This window comes from Camelina sativa, chromosome 9, assembly GCF_030686135.1.
Source record: "Camelina sativa cultivar CO46 ecotype springtype chromosome 9, ASM3068613v1".
Classification (NCBI taxonomy): domain Eukaryota; kingdom Viridiplantae; phylum Streptophyta; class Magnoliopsida; order Brassicales; family Brassicaceae; genus Camelina; species Camelina sativa.
The window spans coordinates 26,074,950-26,087,446 of record NC_141888.1 but is presented as its reverse complement, the minus strand read 5'-3'; the positions used below and the strand labels follow the sequence as shown (position 1 = coordinate 26,087,446).

The following is a 12,497-nucleotide window of genomic DNA, read 5'->3' as shown; positions in this document are numbered from 1 at the left end:
AAAAGTAGTTTGTACAAATAGCATTATCCAAAAGTACCTTTATCCAAGAAAAATAAAATGTAAGAACTTTAATTCAAGATGTGGAGAAGTCTTGTACACTATTGAAATCTCTCTATAAATGAGGAATTATTTGTTCTCCCAGATTATGTCTGATAGAAATAATTATGAGTGTTAACAATTCCATATAAAACAGAATTCTATGAAAATAAAGTGTAGCATTGCCATGCTTGAATTTGAAGATCTTATATCAAAACAAGCCACAGACAAAAATATGAAGAATTAACGAGAACAACCAGAAATAGCTGTTGTTTCTTGTGTAAAGGATTACTTAGTTATCCCCATTTATCACATGTTTCTTTTCGATCAAATACACATGTCACATGTTTCATATTTGACTTTTCGATCAAAGTAGAAATACTTATGCAATGTACATGTTGTGATTTGAAAGCTAAGTTTAAGAAACTAAGTTAAAGGTGTATATCACCTTTAAGCATGTATATTTTATCATTTGTGACAACAAATGTGTGTGTATAACTTCTTTAGGCATGTATATTTTTGGCAACTATTCGAATTAGTATTTTTCTTAAACAAAAAAAAAGTCTTTTAAAAAACACAAAACTCTCAGGTCTCAGCACTAAAATCTAAAACAAAAATCACATAAGCACAATTATATGCAAATATCTTCTTGGGTCTATTTTTGTATAACATACACCCAATATATTTGTTAATTTAATTTTAACGTGACTAAGAAGTAAACAATAACGTAGTTTTTAATACTATAAAGCAATATAGAGTAAGTTCAAATTTTCCATATTATACACTGATACACGTAACTACGTAAGTAATAGCACCGTACAAGCATGGAGGGGGCTATAAAAAGGTTGAGACATGGAAACAAGTGTAGAGAGTGAAAAAAAAAAGCCCAACAGAAAATTATGGAGATTAAGACACCAGGAAACATATTAGAGGACGAGAAGGAAGATGAGCAACCACTTAGCCCGGCGGCGCGTCTGTTTCACGCGCCGGAGTTTAACTGCAACATTATATCGGTGATTGGTAGTAAGAGTAAGATCGATCCAGATGTCATTATCAGAGGGTTTCAGCAAACTTTTATCAGGCATCCACGTTTCTCAAGTAAATTGGTAAGTCGACACACAATATACTTGATTACATACAAATCTATTACAGTATTAAGTTAATTTAAGAACAGACACACGATCGAATATAATTACATTAGGTATTTTATGATGAGATAAATTAGGTACTTAACTTATAATTCTGTTATTTTATAAAATTTATGTATGATATAATATACTAGACAATGTCTCTTGTTTTTATTATGAATTTTGTGCAACTACAATGTCTCTTATATATATCTTAAGATTCTTAACAATCAAATTATACTTAATTACTTGAAAGGTGAGCGATGGTGACAATGGACAAAACCAAAGATGGGTTCGGACAAACGTGGTCGTGGAGGATCACGTCATCGTACCCGAAATCAAACCACAAAACATAGAGAACACAGACGCATTTCTCGAAGATTACGTTTCTGACCTCATGAAGATCCCCTTGGACACCTCGAAGCCGTTATGGGAGGTTCACATACTTGACTTGAAAACCTCAGACGCTGAAAACGTCGCCGTGTTCAAGGTCCATCACTCGGTTGGCGATGGCATGTCAATGATGTCTCTCGTCCTCGCTTGTATGCGTAAAACATCAAATCCCGATGAGCTTCCGAGTCTACCGTACCAGAAACGGTCGTCGTCATCAGGGTCATCCCTGTTAACAACCGGTTCAAGAGGTGATTCCCGGTTGTTATGGCTGGTTAAGCTACTTTGGATGGCGGTTATCTTGGGTTTAAACACGTTTTGTGATTCTTTGGACATTCTTTTAACGATGTTGTTCGTTAAGGACACGGAGACACCCATCAAGGGTGACTTCAGGTCAAGCAAGAGTAAACAGCTGCGTTTGGTTCATCGTACCGTAAGCCTCGACGATATAAAGCTAATTAAAAACGCCATGGATATGGTAAGATTTCTCCTTAGAATCTTAGTTTACATATGAATTGTTTTTTTTTTTTTTATATACTATCATTAATTCATTACCATGCATAAAATTCTTTTAGTTTGTATATAAAAAAAAACTATAGTTTTGATTTTGAAAGCCTATATCGAATGTCCTTAAAACTAAATAGTTAAACCAAAAAGCGTTATGAGTATCTTATAAATTAATTTTTGATTTGATAGACAGTCAACGATGTTGTACTTGGAGTAACCCAAGCTAGTCTCTCGCGATACCTGGAGAGAAGATACGGTAGTTAAACTTATAGATTCTCATATGTTCTTATATATGTTTAATGAGTATTGCATATTAATTATCAACGTATACAACTCAATGATCTCATGATATATAAAACTGATAGGAGAAAAAGAAACTAAACGGAAGCCAAAGAATCTTCTCAAAAGAATAAGGTTAAGATCAGCTTTGCTTGTGAATTTAAGACCCACAACTGGAATCCAGGTAAATTCATATAATTAATTAGCTCACTTACTGTTTTGCTTGCAAAGTTAATGTACTTGATCATCGGTGAATTTGAATTGAAACTTCTCGATTTAAAACAGGATCTAGCCGATATGATGGAGAAAGGGTCTAAATGTTGGTGGGGAAATCGGTTTGGCTACGTAGTCTTTCCGTTTTCTATCGCATTACGCAATGACCCGCTTGAACATCTCAAAACAGCCCACAAGACCATCAACCGGAAGAAAAACTCGTTTGGGGCAATGCTAACATACGTCTTTTGTAGAATCATTGTCAAATCTCTTGGAATTGAGGTCATTTTCATTAAAATTAAAAGCAATACGAAATTTTGTTTAGTTAGTTGACACTAGTTTGGTTATGGTTATTATTGATTAATTTTCAGGTGGCGGCTACTATAATTAACAGATTGATGTCAAACACAACGATGACGTTTTCGAACATGGTTGGTCCCGTTGAAGAAGTTAGCTTTTATGGACATCCCATCACTTACATAGCCTCAAGTGCTTATGGTCATCCCCATGTAAGTTAATATATACACTACTTATATTATTCTTTGTTTTGTTCAATTTTGTCTCCTTGAGTTGTATCATATCTACCTAGGGTCAAGATTATTCTAACAGGTTTTATTTGAATTTTTTCTAGGCGTTGACGATACATTGTCAAAGCTATATGAATAAGATGACAATTACACTACTCGTAGATCCAACAGTTATAAGTGATCCTCATCAGCTCTGTGACGACTGGGAGGAATCTCTCCGAAGCATTAAAGCCGCTGTCCACAAAAGAGGGTCTCCCCGTTTGTGGGATTATCTGAGACTTCTCAGCAATAGAGTAGCTTGGCTACTTTACAAAATGGCTGGTATAATTTACAAAATGCTATAATGCTAAATTTGGGTTCTTCATGAAATAATCTTTAGTGACGCGTTCATATGCCATTCGACAATGTAAATCTCTCAACGTAATACCAAAAATGTGTAGTAGAAACAACAATAAAAGCTTTCAATTGGAACCACCGATTTGTTCTTCTTCCATAACCACCTGAAGCAAATTCTCGTAATTCTTCTGCCATTGATCGTTCATCTGCAAAGATCTTTTGTATTCAAGTTTCAGTCTTTCCAATTCGATCTCCGTTGCTGCAGAGCCTTGTTGCTGAAACAACACAACCCGAGAAAATTGTGGGTCATTTTACCAAGGAAACAAATAGACCTGTTTACCAAGAAAACAGAGTTACACACAAACCTGAAGTTCTTTAACTTGCTCGTCGATAAGGTCAGCACTGAGATAAGAAGAATAAGCAGGAACATCAGAATATGGTGGCGGATCAATGGTAACGATACCATCCATAGCATCTTCTCCTGATCTTTCATATTTTTCCAGAGGCGGTGGCATCAAAGACCCACGTCTTTTCCAGGAAGATTGTGCTTTGTTGGAGTTAGCAACAATCGTTTTTCTAACAACTTGAATATTGTTCACAGGATCTGTAAGAATAAAAGTTTGGAAAGCAAGAAAGGGTTAATTGAATGTAGAAGTAAAACACAGAATGAAGAAAATGCTAAACAAACATACTTTTTCCAAGGTTGAAAGTACGAACAGGGCGACGTGATTTGGGATCCCAAACACAAACCACACCACTTTCTGATCCAGATATTAAAAGGTTCCCGTCTGCGCAATAAGCTAAGCAAGTAACAGCTTTGCTGTTCAGAGAAAAAATTATTGATCAATAGAAATTTTAATTAGACCATCAAACAGCCATAGTAGACAAATAGAATTAAATAAACTAAATACTGTTAATTTGTTGACTACGATTGTAATATAATGTGATTAGGATTGTTGACTACGATTGTATAATAATGAACTGGAAGTACCTCTGTTCGGATACTGAACCAAGAACTTGAGTCCCATATTCACTTGTGGCATTAATGGCACCGATATAGATTTTGCTGTCTTTGGCACCAGCATAGAACACAGACCCGCAAGGGTCCAATGCGACTGAATTGATGGCTGATGGAAAAATGATATTTTTCAACAATTCCCCTTTTGACAGACTCCAAACCTATGGGTTTAGAAATCCAACCAATGTCATGAAAGAAAAAGCTATATCAGGGTTCTATAATCTGCAACAACATAGGTTTGTCTACCTTCTAACGCTAAGTATTTACACGAGCTAAACTTCAATGCAGTTGACAAATGCATAAGATTAGTAATCCAAATAAGTACCTTGCAAGTCCGATCTTCTGAAGAAGAAATTATCATAGCATTGGAGCCTCCATAGTCTATGACAATGTCAGTTACAGACATTGTATGCTCATTAAAATTGTGTTCATAAAGAGTGTTCCCATGCTGCCTCTGGAAATCATCAAATAGCCTAACTAACCACAAAGAGCAAAGAAATAAGTATAAAAAGGCAATGCCTTGCAAAACCAAGCATGAGAGAATACACAAAGTTTTTTTTTTAACCTTATAAGAGACCAAACTCTAACAGTTCCATCTTGAGATCCTGAAACTAACAAAGAATCATCTCCAGAGAACACCATGCATGTTACTGCACGATAATGACCATGCCACTTCTTAAGCAACTTCCCAGTGGCAACCTAATTTCACCAAATTTGAAACAAATTTAGACATTGAACTCATATTAAGCTTAAACCACAAGAAAGTTTGTGAAACCTTTTACCTCCCAAAGATAAATATCTCCAGAGGTTCCACCACCAACTAAGTAAGTTCCTTCATTGTTTGCTGTAAGTGCCTTTATTGATTCAACTGGGAAGCTCTTCACTTCAACTTGAGGCTACAAAATCAAACAAAGTTTTAAACTTTCAATCTCAAAGAGAACAAAAATAGAACAGTGATTGATAAGTGAGAGTGGCTGAAGAAACCTTATTCCAAGACCAGTAAAAAATCGAGCCAGAAGAAGCAGATTCTTTACGGAGCTGAGAGGCGGCGAGGAATTTCTCGCCGACGGCGGTGAGACCATGCGCCGGAGAAGCACACGGCTTGAATTGAAGCAGTTTGTTCCCGGTTTTGAGATCCCAGCTTCCAATTTCACTATCGACCGACGATGAAGCGATTACACTAATCTCCATAGCTCAGAAAAAAAGAGGAAACTGATTCCAAAGTCTTGAGGTTTTTGTGATATCTATAAATTAGGGTTTATGAAAATCTGTATGTAGTTGAATAAATTAATAGTTTTGTATCATATTTACAATTACAATAAAGTTATGGGGTTATATTTGTAAATCTTGGATAATTAACATTTTATTTGATACAGTAACGGATCGGTTAGATTGGAGAGAACAATGGCGATGATAAGCTTTTCGTTACCATCTCCCGCCAAACTTCCGGTTAAATCTCAGCCGTCCGTTTCAAATCGGATTAACCTCGCCGACCGTTTGATCCTCCGTCATCTCAATGCCGGAGATCTTCGTGGAGCGGTTTCAGCTCTTGATCTCATGGCTCGTGACGGGATTCGTCCCATCGACTCAGTCACTTTCTCGTCACTCCTCAAATCTTGTATCCGGGCACGCGATTTTCGCCTCGGGAAGCTCGTCCACGCTCGGATGATGGAGTTTGAAATCGAGCCTGACTCGGTTCTATACAATTCGTTGATCAGCCTGTATTCGAAATCTGGAGATTCGGCGAAAGCCGAGGATGTGTTTGTGACTATGGGGAGATTTAGTAAGCGAGATGTTGTTTCGTGGAGTGCGATGATGGCTTGTTTCGGTAACAACGGTAGAGAGTTAGATGCGATTAACCTTTTTGTTGAGTTTTTGGAGTTGGGTTTGGTGCCTAATGATTACTGTTATACTGCGGTGATACGAGCTTGTTCGAATTCGGAGTTTGTTGAAGTTGGGAGAGTGATTTTAGGGTTTTTGATGAAGACTGGGCATTTTGAATCCGATGTTTGTGTTGGTTGTTCTTTGATTGACATGTTTGTGAAAGGGGAGAATAATCTTGAGAATGCGTATAAGGTGTTTGATAAAATGTCTGAACTAAATGTTGTTACTTGGACTTTGATGATTACTAGGTGTATGCAGATGGGTTTTCCTAGGGAAGCGGTTAGGTTTTTCTTGGACATGGTTTTAAGCGGATTTGAATCAGATAAGTTCACTCTAAGCTCTGTGTTTTCGGCGTGTGCTGAGTTGGAGAATTTGTCGTTGGGGAAACAGTTGCATTCTTGGGCTATTAGATCAGGACTTGCGGATGATGTTGAGTGTAGTTTAGTTGATATGTATGCGAAATGTTCTGTAGATAGCTCGGTAGATGACTGCAGGAAGGTGTTTGATAGAATGCAGGATCATAGTGTTATGTCGTGGACGGCATTGATTACAGGTTATATGCAAAACTCTAATCTTGCTACAGAAGCTATTAATCTCTTTTGTGAAATGATAACACAAGGTCATGTTGAGCCAAATCATTTCACTTTCTCAAGCGCGTTTAAGGCGTGTGGAAATCTTTTGGATCCACGGGTTGGTAAACAGGTTCTTGGTCATGCTTTCAAAAGAGGGCTTGCTTCGAATAGCAGTGTTGCAAACTCGGTTATTAGCATGTTTGTTAAGTCTGACAGGATGGAAGATGCTCGGAGAGCTTTTGAATCTCTATCTGAGAAGAACTTGGTCTCATATAACACTTTTCTTGACGGGACCTGCAGGAACTTGGATTTTGAGCAAGCTTTTGAGCTTTTGAATGAGATCACTGAGCGAGAATTAGGTGTTAGCGCTTTCACATTTGCTAGTTTGTTGAGTGGAGTTGCAAGTGTTGGTTCAATAAGAAAAGGCGAGCAAATCCATTCTCAGGTGCTTAAACTGGGCCTGGCGTGCAATCAGCCCGTCTGCAACGCTTTGATATCTATGTATTCCAAATGCGGAAGCATTGACACAGCTTCCCAAGTCTTCAATCTAATGGAAGATCGTAACGTCATCTCGTGGACTTCAATGATCACAGGTTTCGCTAAACATGGATTCGCTGAAAGGGTACTGGAAACATTCAACCAAATGACGGAAGAAGGGGTGAAGCCAAACGAGGTCACTTACGTTGCAATCTTATCCGCATGTAGTCATGTTGGTTTGGTCTCTGAAGGATGGAGACATTTCAAATCAATGTATCAAGACCACAATATCAAACCTAAGATGGAGCACTATGCTTGTATGGTTGATCTTCTATGTCGAGCCGGGCTTCTCACAGACGCATTTGAGTTCATTAACACAATGCCCTTCCAAGCCGATGTTTTAGTATGGCGTACGTTTCTTGGAGCTTGTAGAGTTCACAGTAACACAGAACTTGGGAAGATGGCTGCGAGGAAGATCTTAGAACTCGACCCAAATGAACCTGCAGCTTATATACAGCTCTCAAACATATACGCTAGTGCAGGTATCTATATAATTCAAACAAACGCTGATAAAACTCTTTCGTCTAGCGATTAAACTTGTGTGAAAGCGAAACTTTCTTGAATGGTTTGATGTAGGGAAATGGGAAGAATCTACGGAGATGAGGAAGAAGATGAAAGAGAGGAACTTGGTTAAAGAGGGAGGTTGCAGTTGGATAGAAGTGGGAGATAAGGTTCATAAGTTCTACGTAGGCGATACGTCTCACCCGAATGCTCACCATATATACGATGAACTGGACCGTCTAATTACAGAAATAAAACGCTGCGGATATGTCCCTGATACGGATCTTGTTCTTCACAAGCTAGAGGAAGATGATGATAATAACGCAAAGAAGGAGAAGTTACTGTATCACCACAGCGAGAAAATTGCGGTTGCATATGGGCTTATAAGCACGGCGAAATCGAGACCGGTTAGGGTGTTCAAGAACTTACGGGTCTGCGGAGATTGCCATAACGCGATGAAATATATATCGACAGTCTCTGGTAGAGAGATTGTGTTGAGAGATTTGAATCGTTTTCATCATTTCAAAGGTGGGAAATGTTCTTGTAATGATTATTGGTAAGTTTGAGATTTATCAACAACATAATTTGAAAATAACTATTGGTTTGGTTAAACCGAAACATAGCTTTGAAACTCTTGTCTGAATAATGGGGATAGGTTAAACGAAAACGACATCGTTTATGAATGGACCTTTGAGCATCCGTCCGTGTTACTAGGTTCCAGAAGATGAATCTGGGGCACGCGCTCGCCACACTCCCTCTTTATCCTTAACCACACTTTTTTTTTTTTTCTCCTTTATCATTCTTGTTCTGAGTTGAAAATTCTGAGTTGTCTTCTTCTTCTTCTCCCACAAGACGTGAGCAAATACATTATCTGAAGAACCGCTTCTACCATAACAAAAGGTATTTTTTTTCTTGCACTCGTGTTCTTTCTTGTCCTCTCGATATGAGAGTTTCGGTGGATTTTGTATTATATTTCCTTTGAGAAATGGTCTCAATTCCAACTTATTTTGCAAAGATATGATTATGAATAAACACATATCCATGATTTGTTTCCTGGATTTTGATTTGTTGTATTGTATATTTGTATGCTTTGTTGTTCACGAACTTGATTTGTGTTTTTTTTTGTTTTTTTTTCGTTTTCTTGTCTCAGTGGTTATGCCTAGGTTAATTTTAATCACTAGTATATTTGTCTGATTTTGTGTCAACCTATTGTAGCTTTTGATTTTTTTAATACCAAATATTATTCGAAATTGATCAATCTCTTCTTATACGCTTTTGGATGTTCACTCATGAGAACAGATGGCTTTGTTGTATACGAGTTCTGCTACTTCACTCACAAATCCCTGCACAACACCTAACAACAATGTGAGTCCATGTATATGTCTTTTGTCTCCTCTAGTTTTTCATTATTGTTGGAACCTTGTGTTAATTGTTTTCTGATACGTATTAGGAACGTTTCCTTTTTGTTTAATATTCCTATTTAATTGATATATATAGAAAAAACTGTTTAGGGTTTCAATTTCTCTGTTTGCTTCTACGTTTTATATAGAGATGAAGAAGCAAGTCTTACGTTATTGTTTCTTCTCATAGAGGGTTTTGGGTTTTGTTTCTCAGGTAATCCAATTAGTCGATATGGTGGGGATCGATTCAACCTACTTGTTACGAGGCAAGTTCCTTTGCTTCTCCAGCAGGTCTCTCATGAACAACCAGCATAGGACTACTACTAGTTCGTTATCTCTTAACCAGATGAAATTTCGTGTTCCGAGAACCTTAGCTTTTGACTTAAGGCGCGGGAAAGGCGAAGCTGGAAGTTGCAGCAGATTGGAAGCTACCTTTGGTGATAATACCTCTACAGAATGTACCTGGAGTTTTGACTTTCCAGAGTCTAAAGTTGAGCTTTCTCATCTCGAGTCAGAAGCACGCCTCTCTGGAAGCAATGGAGACGATGATGTGGCTAGTGTTATCGATAAACTGAACGCTCTTCGGTCACATCTATTAGCAGCAGAGAAGTGGAATGCTTCTCAACTTCATTTATGTGACAGGTCTAGATTTATAAACATTGTTAACCATTATTTACATATCCATCTGCATTACTAATTCTTCGGCTTTGCTATCGCCTAACTTCCTAATACTATTTGTTGCAGGAAATATCTGGAATGTGCAACAAACTTAGTTCATTATATGGCTTTGAGGTCCCTGGACATTGAGCAGCTCAACACCCATCTAAATTCTCTTGGTCTGTCAAGTTTAGACAACAACAACCTGGATGTTCTTGCCAGCCTTAACGCTTCTATTAATCTGCTGATGAACTCTTCGTACAATGATCAAAACGCTGTGACAGAATCTTGGACTAAAGCATATCCCAAGAGCAAAATTACTAAGAAAAATGATAAAGGGAAGGTATCATCATACAAAGAGTCATTACTGGGTAAAGTTTGTGAAGGAAGAAGTACTCATATCATGGTAACTGTTGGTGAAGAAGCAACTTTGAGTGAAACATTTATAACCGATATTGTAAAAGCTGGCACTTCCATTATACGTATAAACTGTGCACATGGAGATCCGAGCATATGGGGTGAAATCATCAAAAGAGTTAGAAGAGCTTCTCAGATGCTAGAGATGCCATGTCGAGTTCATATGGATTTAGCTGGACCAAAACTGAGAACTGGTACCTTAAAACCTGGTCCCTGTGTGATGAAAGTTTCACCAAAGAAAGATGCTTATGGAAATATTGTTTCTCCTGCTCTGGTATGGCTCTCTCTCACAGGAACAGAACCTCCTGCTCATTTTTCTCCTGATGCTACTATATCTGTCCAGGACCAAGATTTTCTTGCTGGTCTCCAAATTGGTGATTCTGTAAGACTACGTGACGCTAGAGGGAGAAAGAGGAGACTTAGAATCTCAAAAGAGTTTCATGTTTTCTCAAGTACAGGGTTTGTGGCTGAATGTTTTGATACTGCTTACATTGAGTCGGGAACTGAGTTATACATCAAGGGAAAGAAAGTTGGACGAGTAGTAGATGTTCCTTCCAAGGAATCTTTTGTAAGGCTCAGAGTGGGAGATTTACTAGTCATAACCCGAGAAGGATCGCTCGATGAACCTTCAGTAACTGTTCCAGGAGCTTATAGTTTAACTTGTCCTTCCGGTTATTTGTTTGATTCAGTCAAGCCTGGTGAAACCATTGGTTTTGATGATGGCAAAATATGGGGAGTAATTAAAGGAACAAGCCCTTCAGAGGTAGTTGTCTCCATCACTCATGCAGGTCCGAAAGGTACAAAACTAGGATCAGAGAAGTCCATTAACATTCCGCAGAGCGATATCCGTTTCAAAGGCCTTACATCAAAAGATATCAAAGATCTTGATTATGTAGCTTCACATGCTGACATGGTTGGCATTTCTTTCATACGCGATGTTCATGATATAACCGTTCTAAGGCAAGAACTCAAGAAAAGGAAACTAGATGATCTTGGTATTGTTCTAAAGATTGAAACGGAGAGTGGATTCAAGAATTTGTCATTGATTCTGTTAGAGGCAATGAAGTGTTCGAATCCTTTGGGAGTTATGATAGCTCGAGGTGATCTTGCAGTGGAATGTGGATGGGAGAGATTGGCTAATATACAGGAGGAGATTATAGGTATCTGTAAAGCTGCTTGTGTACCGGTGATTATGGCAACTCAGGTACTGGAATCACTTGTAAAATCCGGTGTTCCAACTCGAGCTGAGATCACAGATGCTGCAAATGCCAAAAGGTAAATTAGTTTGCACCAAACATGATCCTCTGGTTAAGACTTAGAGTTTCTTCTTTATGTCTAATTTTGGATTTTGAAACTTTTTGCAGGGCGAGCTGCGTGATGTTGAACAAAGGCAAGAATGTGGTTGAAGCTGTATCTATGTTGGATATTATTCTTCACACGAAGCTTATGTATAAGAAACCTGACTCTGAAAACCCCCATTGCTCTGCTTCTCACTAGTCTTTAGAAAGAAAAGTTTGTAGTTTTCTTGGCAAGTTCATGAACTGGATGCGTCCGGATAAATCATGGTTCAATAGCAGGTCTTCTGGTGATGTTACAATTTCGAACTAAGGATTTGGACCGGTTCGCCAGGTGCATGCATTGCAATGTCTCTATACTTATTAGTACATATATATCTATGCATCTTGGCCATGTTCCGTACACCAGATTTTAACTGGTTAACTCTCTAATATGATCTGATCATCATTGGCCCAAGTCAATAGCATAGTTGATTGTTTTAAATTCTTTTACTTGTAAGTTTTAAGCTACTTACAGGGATTCAATATAAATTTGTGCGTTAAGAGTCCGGTTCTTGTTAATTAATAAGTTAGCAAGAATAAGGGAGAAGAGCAACTTTTTTCAGGGCCGAGTTGCAGAAGATAGGATTTGAGGTTTTGGAGACACTATGATTCCTCAAGTGCTACATAATTAAACATGACGATCGAGATGAACTTTTGCTGGATACGTACAGATCGGTTTACTTTTTGGTTTAGTTGGTTAACATATGTGTATTTAATTCATGATTCAGCTATGAATATGTGTTGGTTAACATAGTGTGA

At 38.0% G+C, this 12,497-nt stretch overlaps 4 protein-coding genes across 5 annotated transcripts; 3 read left to right on the top strand and 1 right to left on the bottom strand.

Moving 5' to 3' along the window:
* Nucleotides 1-887: 887 nt before the first annotated feature.
* On the top strand, nt 888-3,476 carry LOC104711422 (wax ester synthase/diacylglycerol acyltransferase 4-like). Its single transcript, XM_010428121.3, has 7 exons — nt 888-1,142; nt 1,420-2,031; nt 2,250-2,316; nt 2,426-2,523; nt 2,625-2,834; nt 2,924-3,061; nt 3,184-3,476. Exons 1-7 carry the CDS (start codon nt 936-938, stop codon nt 3,421-3,423), a joined length of 1,572 nt encoding a protein of 523 aa, XP_010426423.1. The 5' UTR covers nt 888-935; the 3' UTR covers nt 3,424-3,476.
* On the bottom strand, nt 3,421-5,690 carry LOC104711423 (protein ROOT INITIATION DEFECTIVE 3). The gene is made up of 8 exons (XM_010428123.3): nt 5,418-5,690; nt 5,216-5,329; nt 4,999-5,132; nt 4,759-4,906; nt 4,407-4,594; nt 4,108-4,235; nt 3,781-4,019; nt 3,421-3,690 (listed from the first exon to the last, which is right to left on the bottom strand). The coding sequence occupies exons 1-8, from the start codon at nt 5,622-5,624 to the stop codon at nt 3,541-3,543; spliced, it is 1,308 nt and encodes a 435-aa protein (XP_010426425.1). The 5' UTR covers nt 5,625-5,690; the 3' UTR covers nt 3,421-3,540.
* Nucleotides 5,666-8,827, top strand: LOC104711424 (pentatricopeptide repeat-containing protein At3g49170, chloroplastic-like). Of its 2 annotated transcripts, XM_087463977.1 has the most exons (3): nt 5,666-7,908; nt 8,003-8,483; nt 8,583-8,827. In XM_087463977.1, the coding sequence occupies exons 1-3, from the start codon at nt 5,838-5,840 to the stop codon at nt 8,653-8,655; spliced, it is 2,625 nt and encodes an 874-aa protein (XP_087320103.1). In that variant the 5' UTR covers nt 5,666-5,837; the 3' UTR covers nt 8,656-8,827. The 2 variants fall into 2 exon arrangements, with proteins under 2 accessions (XP_087320103.1, XP_019084817.2); XM_019229272.2 differs by lacking the exon at nt 8,583-8,827 and having other exon boundaries at nt 8,003-8,558.
* LOC104711421 (plastidial pyruvate kinase 4, chloroplastic) lies at nt 8,698-12,244 on the top strand. The gene is made up of 5 exons (XM_010428119.3): nt 8,698-8,827; nt 9,227-9,292; nt 9,542-9,969; nt 10,072-11,676; nt 11,766-12,244. Exons 2-5 carry the CDS (start codon nt 9,227-9,229, stop codon nt 11,896-11,898), a joined length of 2,232 nt encoding a protein of 743 aa, XP_010426421.2. The 5' UTR covers nt 8,698-8,827; the 3' UTR covers nt 11,899-12,244.
* Nucleotides 12,245-12,497: the final 253 nt, after the last annotated feature.